Source organism: Aphis gossypii, chromosome 1 (genome assembly GCF_020184175.1).
Source record: "Aphis gossypii isolate Hap1 chromosome 1, ASM2018417v2, whole genome shotgun sequence".
NCBI classification, from domain to species: Eukaryota; Metazoa; Arthropoda; class Insecta; order Hemiptera; family Aphididae; genus Aphis; species Aphis gossypii.
The window spans coordinates 8,242,878-8,255,896 of record NC_065530.1 but is presented as its reverse complement, the minus strand read 5'-3'; the positions used below and the strand labels follow the sequence as shown (position 1 = coordinate 8,255,896).

Below are 13,019 nucleotides of genomic sequence, written 5' to 3'. Positions count from 1 at the left end.
TTTTACACATTCTCTGTAGAAAAAATACCCCCAAAATCACATTAAATAGGCTACAAACACATAAAACGTTATTTAGAAATGCCGTAAGTAACGAAGAAAATTAGAACTACTAAGTAAGAACGCCGTATCATACATTTACTAAGCATAAACGCCGTAAATATTTTGATAGATACGGCATTTTTGCTTAATATTTCTATGTTCTACCCAAGTTATACCCAAGTTATAGTATCTACTAACCAAGATATAATATCTATCATAATAAATATAAAATTATTTACGGCCATTAGTTCAAGTAATTATATCTATAGACAATTATAATTATTAAGAAATAATGCCGTAAAATTGACTTACGACATTTTTATTTAGTAAATAGTGGTATATTTACGGCTTATGGCTCTAAGTAATAACATCAAAATAACTTTTATTCATGTAACATATGGATAAAAGTTTTATTTTATTATTTCATTGCATTCCTCGTCAAAAAAACTATAAAGGTGAATATGTATTATACTAAATTAATTGGGATAACAAATAATAAAGTTATAATAAAATTAAAAAAACAAACATTCATTTTTCTCAAAAATAAGAAATTGAGTTTTACGGCACTTTTGCTTAGCAGGGCAGTATAGATATAGCCTACAAGTTATTATTATTACAAGTAAATTATGTGATTTGGGTTGTTAAGGTAACACCAGTGTGTAGCTGAATTAACCTCATAATTCAATAATAAGTTATGTATTAAAATTATGTTGTATTAACTATTGATTGTTATCGTTTTGACACCATTTTATTATTGTTTTAAATGAGACAAATGTAATCCATGATTATTAATTAACTCTTAATAAATGTTGATTTTGCTTAAATAAGTTTAACTTTTTTATACCTAATAATATTTCAACACCAAGCTTACTTCAGCTAGATTTCTACACTCAAATGTGTTTAATAAATAATATTGACACATTTTGTTGTTAATTCAACACAAGATTTCTATGTGTGATAATAATTAACAATACAATCTATATTTTACACAATAATATTATATCCTGTCAATAAATTTCAACCTTTGATAAGCATTTTTACATTTAATTTAATTTATATTGCTGATATATTTATATGATAAAATTATTTAGAAAATATTATTATTTATTATTAAAAATATATTATATGATTGTAAATCCATTGTATAATCAACAATCAACCACAGTTTATAAAATATTTCATAATATAAGATTACAATGATAGCACTTTTATTTTCTAGGGGTTTTTTTCTGGGTGTGTTTTTTAGTTTAGGTTTTTTTCCGTGGCCATTTTTTCCACGATTCAAAATCCTCAAATCTATACTTAACTGTGTTGGATACACCTGTCAACATAATAATGAATAATAATAAAACAATATAAAATTTGAATGATAGTGTTATAATTATTATAAATTATAATACAATTTTGATCACACAGTTCTTTTGTGTATAATGTATATTATTACTCACACCAAGCTGTCAAAAATTCTCCAATAATCATGTTATCTTTTTTTTCCGATTACCGGTTAATACTATATAGTGGTAATATATACCACGATTAAAGATAAACGGTTAAAGTATATCTTTAACCGTGATATATACGAAAAATAAAGTATACATTTTTTGAAGAGCAATAATTTAAATCCCCAACTAGTTGCTAATGTTGTTAACTAGTTCCCCATCGACCCCATGGTCATCTAGATCCTCTGTCAATTAGATCCCATTGTGTTATTTAAATCACAGGGGTCTGACTATATAGTTTGTAAAGTACCTAGGTGACCAACCATGGTTCTACATTCATTATCGATCAGCTGTTTTGAGTCTTGATTAATTCTGTCGATCATTACTTCCATATCTTCAATTTTGTTCTCGTTTCTTTTTACTTTTAATAGTTGTATCATTCATTATTCTATTATTGTTAATTATTTCTTGATTCTTTTTTGGTGGTTAGTGTTCATAATACATTTTTTTTGCCATAATTTTTATATTTACACTGGTAAATAAAAACATATAGTCGTCACAACGTTAAACAGACTACTACATTTAAAATGACATAGGTGTAATTTTGGTTTTAACTAAATATATTCCACTAACAGAAGAATATATCTGCATGTTTTAAAAATTTTACCAATTGTTGAATTGAAATTTTAATTCTATAACTAATCACATACACAATTAACCATGGAAGTAAACAAAGATGAAGCTTATCGCTGTTTAGATCGTGCTGAATATTATATTGTCGAAGGTGACATCGAAAAAGCAGAGAAGTTCATAAATAAGAGCAAAAAACTATTTCCAACTTCTGAAGCGGACGGTAAGTAATTTAGTTTTTTGCTTATTTTATATTATTCATGAATTTATTTTTGTATAGAATTATTGAAAAAATTAAAAACTCAAGGTTCGAAAAAACATTCAACATCAAATGTAAAACCTGATGGACAAAATGCTAAAAAACGTAAAAATACGCCTCCAGGTACTTAGATCCCAAGATGTTTATTTTTGTTTAGGTATCGAATAATATTTATTTTACTCACAGGTAGCCCCAGAGCAGATAGAGCTAATCAGCCAACTTATACAAAAGCACAATTGGATACAGTAAAAAAGTAATACAATATAATACTATCTAATTAATTATGCATAACTACACAAATCATATAACAATAATTAAACGACAGTAAAAATATATTTTTGCACCTATATTTAATCATATAATTCATTTCTTAACAGGTTAAGCGTCACACAGGACACATTGACCCTACATACCATTTATCAAAATTATTTTTCTTAGATTCAGTAGGTTCATCTAAAAATTTAATTTGTCCTACAAGAAATCTATTTGATTTCTATAAAATAATATGTTATATGATATTTTCGGAGATCTAATGCGGAGACAAAAAGAAGTACTACATGATTAGCTTGAAAATCATATGGGGTGCTATTGACAGGTCTCACCATAGCTTATTATATCTTAGGGTCAATAAACTGTGTGGTGCTATAATTAGAATTAGATTTTTGTTTAATTTGAAGATTTTTACCACATTTGTATTTACTTATAGAGTTAACAACTGCAAAGATTTCTATGATGTGCTTAATATAAAAAAAGATGCTACTGATACTGAAATAAAAAAAGCTTATAAGAAATTAGCTCTAGTATTGCATCCAGATAAAAATCATGCACCTGGAGCAGCTGAAGCATTTAAAAGTATGTAATTATATTTTAATTTTTTAATTTCACAAATAAACAATTCATGGGGTTTTATTTCATTTTATAATCAGCTGTAGGTAATGCAGTTGCTACTTTAACTGATGCAGAAAAACGAAAACGTTATGATATGGTTGGCCATGAAAATTCTACATCAGATCATGTACACAGAAATTATGATCATGGATTTGAATGTAAGTAGACATTTAAAATCCAAGGCTGGGCAAGTTAATGATTTTTTTTAACTCAGTTAAGTTAAATATTTTTTTGTTCAATTAAATTCAAAGTTAAGTTAATCACATTTTTAAAACATCAATTTAGTTTAAAGTTAAGTTAATAAATTTTAACTTAACTTCAATTAATAAGTTAATTAAAAAAAAAAAAAAAGGTATTAAAATAAATGAAAATAACTTGAATTTAGTAATATAGCCTATACTGATGATAATAGATGCATAATATATTATTATGTAGGTATATAATTTAAAACCTATTCTAGGGCTGTATCGCCTGTATCATTTTCTCTGGATGCAGAGCCTGGGTTTATATAAATATTATATATATATTATGTAAAATGGTCACAATTCAATTCATAATGACTGATAATCGTACAACATACAAATTATAAAATCATCTTTTTTTTCTATTAATATTTTATAATATTCTACGTATTAAATTAATTAAATAGAGAAAACATTAATATACTAAAATATTTAATGAATAACACGAAAAATCAAAATTAACTTAATTTGGAATTTTAAAAATAATACAAGTTGATTTTAAGTTAACGTAGATACTAATGAGTGAAGTTAAAGCTAAGTTAATTGAAACAGCAAACTATTAAGTTAATAAGTTAAATTTAATTCAACTTATAACTTATTAACTTGTTAATCCCCAGCCTTGTAAAATATTATTAAGGTGCCACGTTTATTAAAAAAATATTTTGTTTGTAGCTGATATTACAGCTGAACAATTATTTAATATGTTCTTTAACGGAGCTTTTCCAACAAGACAAGGACCAATGACAAATCCGTACTATACTCGATCGTTTTCAAGACGTTGGCCACCGGAGACTGATAATGATAATCATCAACAACAGGTAATTTTAATTTTTTTTATTCCAAATATATTTATAATTTGAAATTTCTTAGCTACTTATAAGAAAATAAATAGCTTAACTAATTTGGCCTTCCAGCATTGTTTTTTTTTCAAATGCGGGCTCTAACTTTAAAGAGAAAATAATCTTGTTTTCTGACATAATTATAATTCTGTATTAAGACGTAATTGACTAATATTTTTTTTCTATATTTAGTTCCTTAAATATTTTTTATTAAATAAAAATAAAATAAATTTAGTATTATAACGACTGTTCATGATGGTATAATAATTGGTATGGACAGTTGGGATTGTCTAAATAAATTTATTTATAATCAACAATATTAACACTATTTAATTAACAAATAAATAAATACTATTAAATCTTTGTTGCAAAAAAACTGTGTGCCTTTAAACAGAACATATTAAAAACAATTCATAAGTAATCTTTTGATTGAGAACATGATATGATAATTATAACAATATTAAAAGATAAAGGAGATAAAAATGAGATTAATATTAAACTCACTGATTTATTGTTTATCCTATTATGTTATATGCAATGAAATCAATCTTAATTTAATGTTATAACATATACCTAAATTAAAATTTTTTTATTTTTTTGTTTTAGTCTGATGAACCATCAATAATATTACAAATTTTCTTCTATATTGGAACCATAATTTTCAATTATATTTTAAGAAAAATAACTTAATGTTATAGCTTAACTAATTATATTATATTTACAAGTGCTGTAAACTTGAAATTAAGAATGTATAGGAACAAGTAATCATGATTTATCAGAGTTATATCTTTAAGTATCAAGATTTTACTTTACCTTTAAAAATGTGTTAAAACTAAGCTTTCATCATTGTTTCCTATTTTACTCAAGCATACAGCTAATAAGTATTGTTCAGAAAATGATTATAAATATCTGACTATTTGTCATTGTGAGAAGTATGTACTTCAATATATCACTGACAAATATTTTCTATTTAAATTTCAAATTATAATATAAATATGGTATCCATTTTAAAAATCTACAGGTAGTTTGTTTTGTTTTTATTTATATTCAATAAAGTAATGGACTTTATTAAAACAGTTATTTTCAAAAAAGATAAATTATAAATTTGTCAATTAACTCTAAACAAAACAATATTTTTTAAAGTTAAATTACTGGCTCATCGTAAATGAACATATGTATAAATATGTAGTATTAATATCTAAAATGTATGCAATTTTAATGAATTGTCATTCACGGTTTCATAAAATAGTATACAATGGTGTTTGATTTATGTTTAATGTCTTATTATAATTTTAATATTTATAAAATATATATTTATTTTGTTATGATATTCCTGTAAAATTTCATAAATTATATTATAAAATTATCAAAAATAGTTATTTGTTTTATTATTTGAATGTGCATGGTATATGCTTCTTCCATTTAGCTAGATTGTTTTTTTTTTCATGAGATTCTTATATAATATTTAAATCATGTATCAATATATTATGAAATGTATTTAAAATTAAAGTGCAATGCTCATATTCATACAGATCGAACAATTTATTTGTAATAAGTAGAGTTTGGGTATTTAAGTTTTTACATATATTTAAGCATTATATTATGCTGTTTTATAATAGTAAACAATTTAAACGATTTGTTCATTACAGAATTTACAAGTTAAGGTTTTTTTTTAATATTTCATGTATTAGGGAATAGTTAATGTTTTTAAAATTTATTAGAATAATTATTTAGTTATATAGGTATTAGAATTATTGTAATTTTAATTTTGAGACTCATCTTTGCATTTTTTTTTACAGTGCAATGAACCCGTGTTCTGTTTAACAATTATTTTATTTTTTAATTATAAAACATAATTCATTATAACCTTATATTTCAATTAAAGTTATAAAGAAATTAGAAAAGTTTAAAATTGATAATTATAAAAACCGCTGTTCCTTGTACATTTATTCATTTCTAATCCACAGTTATTCTGTACACATTTTAACTTCAAATAAAAAATAAAAATATGTGTGTTGTATACTTTTGTATATTTACATTTTTAGTCTTGTTTTTATTTAATTCCATAATATTGAAACATTTGAGAATTTCTATGGTAATAGCATTAGATATACCAAGCTTTTCACAAAAACTTTGATGAAGGTTGAAATTTTGAGTTTAAAAATTGTTGCTGTTAATAAATATAATATTTTGGAGCTAAACTTTTTTTGGTCGCGATCTACTAAAAATATATTTTACCTTTGAAGGTACTTTTATAGGTACTTCCATAGACAATTTTTTTTATTATTAAATAACTATAATTATTAAGAAACATACTTGTATAAAGTGTATAATAAACATTTAAAATAAACTCTTACATGATCGACTTTGAAATTGAATGCAATTGACTGTTTGGCCACCCCTGCTATAAAAGGATACAATAACATAATATATTATAAATATAGAATTTAAAATAAGTATCTATAAAGAAAACAATATTTATGTTTTATTTAATTATTTACTATTTTGTATGTGGTAAAATTTAACATAGTTGACAGGATTGACATATATATTTTAAGCTTCTTCAGTTAAGGTTTTTTAAGGACAGTGTTGCATGATTAACTTTAATAAAATGTATATTTTTAATAATACTATATCATTATGTTTTTAGGAATCATCAAGTATATATTTTCAATTATTACCAATTCTTCTTCTACTTCTGCTTTCATTGTTTTCAAACTTTTCTTATGACCCCGTGTATACTCTAAAACATTCCGCGTAAGTATTTTACATTTAAATTAATAATTAATTTCAGTTAAACATTAATATATTAATATGTATGTGAATTTATTTTATCAGGAAGTACCCTGTTCTTCGTCGTACATCATTCAGAGACATTTCATATTTTGTGAAAGATAATTTTCATACAGACTATACAGGCGATTTAAGGCGTTTAGAACATACTATCGAAGAAGATTATATAAATACCGTACGCACAAAATGCATACGTGAAAAAGAATACTGTTAGTAACACTAAATTTAAATATATTCAATAAATTATAATTATATTTTACCATGATATTTTAGATGAGTCATTAATGTGGAGAGCACGTTTAGATGATGATTCTACATTATTCAATAAAGCAACTAAATACCAAATGAAATCTTGTGAGGAGTACCAAACTTTGATGAAACAAAAATATAAATAAATTCTCTTTCTACAATACCTCTTAGTTTAGTTTTATTTTTTTTATGTAAAGAGAGTTTAGATGTTTACAATTCATAAAATATATACACTGTGTAGAATTTCACATTTTAATTGAAGCTTAAATATTTTTTGATTTTTAAATTGATAAAGGAAATAAATAATATTTCTTTTGATAGTTGCATTATTATATTTAAATTAGAATATTGTAGTTGCGATACATCAAGTTAAATACGCATTTTTAAGGATAATTATAATATATTTGGAATTATTATTGAAAAAGACAAGATGTTTAAGAATATTTTTTTTTAATTTATTACGAATGTATTTATGAATTATTAATTTTGGCTATCTTTATTAGTATAATATTAATTTATCTGATTCAACTATTAGCAAAATAGATATAAAAAAAATATCTGAACCTCAAATATAAAACGGTTAAAATGTGACTATTGACCATTTAAATATTACTTTATACTTAAGAATACAAGTATTATGTAACAAATATCATATACATTATCTATTTATAAATAAATAATATTGAGGTTAGTTAGCTTAAATCTATGTGTGATTTGTTGGCGTTTATGTTTCTATTTATATAATAAATTACTTTATTATTTCATTGTTTTATTATATAAGGTTATTTAGAGAATTGTTTTTTTTTAAATTGTAATCATTTTTTGATTTTTGTGTTAAATTAATAGTTAAATAATATTTTATACAAAACATTGGTGTTGATAAATACATGTTTATAATACCTATGCATGTATTAAAAAAAATAGATAATCATAAATCATAATAAAGTATAAAAATAAAACTTAACTTGTGTAATGCATTCTTCTTGAAATATTTTAAATGCAACTATTTCTAAGTCTAAATTATAGTCTTATAATTAGTAATTTAATAACGTGTTACCTACTGGCACACTACTAAAATATAATGGTATAAAATTACCACTATTACCCAGTGTTTATTTCAGTGTCAAACCCCCTCACTCATATGAGGAAAATTTATATTATATTATTACTTCCATTTATTAATTACTCCTGTTGCATACTCCTTGAAAATGTGCGATACCGCCTCCCCCAACCACAGGATATAAGGTCTGAAATAAACACTAATATTACCTGTATCAGGACATTAATTGGTATTTTATAATTTGTTATCTGGTTCTTTCCTATCTACACTTCATATAGTAGTTATTGCAGTTTAAAATTTGGTGACCCTTGGGCCTATAAAAAATATGCCCCCCCTTAAACACAGTTATGAAATAATTAAAGAACGATCATGTATTTTACCATTGAATATAGATAGTATCTATACTCAATGGTTTTACTTTGATATTGCGAATAAAAACTTAAAATTAGTTAATTGGTTCAAACACTGATCATCTTTCATTCTTCTTTTAACAACCAATCTAATATAAGTTATGCCTTTTGCTCCATGATATTATTGTTACCAATTACCATACTTCATCTTTAAATTTAGCCAACATGTTTATATTTTGATTTCTATACCTGTTCTAGGGTTAACAAAAAATTCACCATGGTTTATGACTATCCTTTATGCTCTAGGTACCGACGCTACCACATGATATAAACAATTATTTTAAATGTATAAACTTGAATACTTACGATTTATTCTTTTAAATTACCACTACAAGTAATTATATTCTTCAGTTTTAAAGACATCAGAATTATGTAAAGATCTAGGCATTTCTTTCGGAAACTGTAAGTATATTAATTCTCAATTATGTATCTACTTTGTTCTTTGGATTACCTATTCCAATTAAAAATTAAAAATGTACCTATCTGAGTATGAATACTTAAATATTTCTATTGTGCTTTGAAATTTGATGTGTTTTAGGCTTGAGCCCATCTAACATCTAAGTCGTATAATGTACCTATAATAACTACCTATATTAGAATTCGTTAAACTCATTATAAAATCATAAATGTATATTTTTAAATATTGGTATTTAGTACATAATATAATCTAAATGGTAATTTTATATTTATTTATTGACATAATTAAAACGGTCATAGATCCAAAATTTACAAGGTTAAGCTTAGGTAATACCTATTGGAATAATAAGTATTAAGTATTTTATTATTAATAAAATAATACCTACACATAATATATTTTACTATCAGTATAATAGTATGTACATATAAGATCAATATTTACTATGATTTATAGATCAGCGATTACGTTAGTTATTAAATCAGAGGTTAAGAAGTTAGCAGTGGCGCAACCAGGGGTGGGGTTAAGGGTTTATAACCCCTCCACGAAATTTCTCTGAGGCCACAGTACTCCTCCACGTCGGTACACCTGACGATATTTATTGTATTGATGTAACCCCCCCAGAAATTTTTTTCTAGTTGCGCCACTGGAAGTTAGAAATCTCCATGTGCCTAAATTGTGATAGGTGCAGTTGTGTCGTCTGTAAACAGCTATATTGGTATAAACATCTATTTTAGGTGGAAGAATATTATTAAGTTTTTGCATTGGTTTTAAATACTAGTATTTATACATAATATCAGTTTATGTAATGTTCAAAACGCTTAAATGTGTAGTCGTGTGAATAAATAAGCTTCGACGTCAAACAAAAAAAAATCTTTTAAAAATATAGAGTTTTAGTAAATTTATGTTAAGTAGGTACCTACTTAGGAAATTTTCACACTAGAAAATGGGTATAAATACAGTGACCTACCGTCTACTTTTTATAACATATCGACATCAGGTACGTACACAAAAAAAAATTTCGAGGGGGGGGGGTTCATAAAAAAATTTACAATAATCAATATTTATCAATGAAGTATGATAAAAATAAAATACACAACTATTAATTTTCGGGGGGGGAGGAGGAGGTTTGAACCCCGAACTCCCCCCCCCTGTATACGTGCCTGATCGATATTATTTTATATTATATTTCATATGTAAACTCTTAGATGGACTATACGATTAGATATAGACCATCGGTTTCCAAAATACAGCTTTTTCGATTGGAGCCGATAAGAGAGGGAGCCGCACTATACGTCTTGTTAATTTGTTTTTTAACTGTTAGCTTTGTTTATTCTTTCAAATCTAAGTAAAATCATTTGAACGTGAGAGTACTTCATGAATATATATGTCATCACAGAATGTTTAGAATCAAGATAATTACGATTTCATTTATATTTGTCTACCCGATTACCCGATAACATAATTTAATAAATTATAAACTTAATGTTATATTACCTACTTATTATATTGAAAAATTCGTTATATATAAGCTATAGCTGCGGTGCGCAACACAGGAAAGTACCTATATAGTATTGTGCGCTTGTGCGCATATGTAAAATGTAAAATCACAAACTTTGAAAGGATATAACTTCTAAAATAATTATTTGTTTTTTTGGCACCACCGTTCTTAAGTCGTTGAGTTATAATATATGTTTCATGAAATAAAGAAAAAAAAATAAAAAATCGCTTGGTAAACTGCAATCGTTCCGTACATATTAATAGTCTACAGTCTACAGACTCTACACTTTTAGAGTAAGGTAAATAAAATAAAAGTATTAGGTGCCGTATGGATCACTATTATATATTATAGGATGTTAAATTTTAATCCAATGATAGGTATCATTGTATACCAAAAACGATTCTGAACGTAGATGATTTATCAGCGTAAGATATAATTTCCAGTGGTTGATGAAAAAGGTGGTTTATGTTTTAATGCCCTGAATACACTAAAATTTAAGTTCTTTTATAATTATTGTAATCTAAACTTATTGAAAATCTTGTAATAAATTTTCAACTCTTAGCTATTTATACAAAAAATTTTATGAATTATACCTACAAAATAATTTTAAAATATTCATGATTTTGACGAAATTTTGTCAATATTTGAACTTTAAACGCTAATAAAAAAATATTGTGCCTAGTATTCTTATAATTTTTGAATGACTCTAAGACTAACACTATGTGTTAGTGTTATAGATAACACTAATATATAAACACTTGGTTTCAAGTATTTAAAGTGATTAGTTTTTGAATTAAAACCATATAAAAAATACGATTTGGTCGAAAACTGGTTTTGAATAAAAATTCCCGTTTTTCATCACTTTTTCTTTGTTTTTCTCGATTATTTTGAAAACTGCCGAGAAATATTCACTTTTGACCTTTATAATACAGCAAGGATATTCACTTTGCCATCGGAAACCACTCCCAAAGTTTGAAATTAAAGCATTACTTCGACTAGTTTTGCTGTACACAGACACACACAAAAAAAAAAAACATCATTGTAAAATCAATACATTCATCACTTCGTTCAGAATCTAATAGGTAAAATGTGGTTTTATGATATACAATTGCAATATCTATTATTTTTCTTATCTTATTATTCTTATATCTTTTAATTAGGTATTATCATTGAAATGTAACTAGGAACTATTAACTAGGTATGCATTTTTACACCCAAGGTAAAACATACGCTTAACAAAGACCCTCTTTTTAGGTCAATACCTATTGTGCAAATTCAAATTTATTTGCTGCATACGATCTATAAATAATTTTCAAAATGTACGCCTTTTTTCAAAATCCTAGTAAGGATCACTGATAAATATGCACATGAAATTGTGATAAAAATAACATCGAAAAAAAATATTTTGTTTCCTTTGAATAATGGCCTTGAGCTTAAATGAAACCATTCTATTTTTTTATCAAGCAATTTTCAATTTCATAATTGCGAGTTTTTGTATAAGTTATTATTATTATTATCTGCACTAATTACCTACTAATCCATTACTATATAATATTACACAATCTTTTTCAGTCGAATGTTATAATAAATAATAATATTAGATTATTGTTAAACAAATGATTTCATCAACATACTCGTATCATGTCGAAAAATTAAAATAGTACCATCTCTTATTGGTACTTATGAATTTATGTAATATATTATATATTTATATATTAGATATTAGACATTAGGTATCCAGGGGGTTCCGTACCTCCTATAAAATAATTAAAAAATTACTCAAATTTAAATTTTTTTTTTTTTACCGATTCGAGTTATCGAGGTTTTCAGTGAGTTGATTTTTTTATAAATGTATTTATAACCAATGATGTTAGGAATAATAGGAATAGGTTCCCATCATGATTAGGCAAACAAGTGGTTGCGAGAAAAAATCCCGTTCCGGTGGCAGCACATGATTTAATACAGCCACCCGCATTTTTTTCATTTTAAAGTGATTTTTCTATTATAAAATTATTTAAAATTATTATTAAAATAATAGTTAAATATCTCACAACAAACGATCCGGTGTATGAATTTTGGGACTTTTTTTTTTTATTAATCATTGAACTATTATTTTCATACAATATTACAATATATACTCTGTTCAGCGAGAGAACGCGCCGCGCAGCCGATTATCCGTATCCTCCTGCATCATCCTGCTATCGAAACTGGTTCCTCTATGGCAGGGTGACTTTTGGGGATGATCAGAAAAACCG

The 13,019-nt window shown here is 25.3% G+C and overlaps 1 protein-coding gene across 1 annotated transcript; it reads left to right on the top strand.

Annotated features, from left to right (window-relative positions):
- Positions 1-1,887: 1,887 nt before the first annotated feature.
- On the top strand, positions 1,888-8,342 carry LOC114131064 (dnaJ homolog subfamily B member 14-like). The gene is made up of 9 exons (XM_027996193.2): positions 1,888-2,331; positions 2,389-2,490; positions 2,554-2,620; positions 3,074-3,219; positions 3,294-3,413; positions 4,170-4,315; positions 6,987-7,093; positions 7,175-7,338; positions 7,403-8,342. Exons 1-9 carry the CDS (start codon positions 2,199-2,201, stop codon positions 7,522-7,524), a joined length of 1,107 nt encoding a protein of 368 aa, XP_027851994.2. The 5' UTR covers positions 1,888-2,198; the 3' UTR covers positions 7,525-8,342.
- The last annotated feature ends 4,677 nt before the right edge of the window (positions 8,343-13,019 follow it).

Coding starts and splice junctions, on each gene's coding strand:
- LOC114131064 (XM_027996193.2), top strand. CDS start 2,199: ATGGAAGTAAACAAAGATGAAGCTTATCGCTGTTTAGATCGTGCTGAA. Junction 3,220..3,293: donor AGCAGCTGAAGCATTTAAAA/GTATGTAATTAT, acceptor TTTTATAATCAG/CTGTAGGTAATGCAGTTGCT. Junction 7,339..7,402: donor CATACGTGAAAAAGAATACT/GTTAGTAACACT, acceptor ATGATATTTTAG/ATGAGTCATTAATGTGGAGA.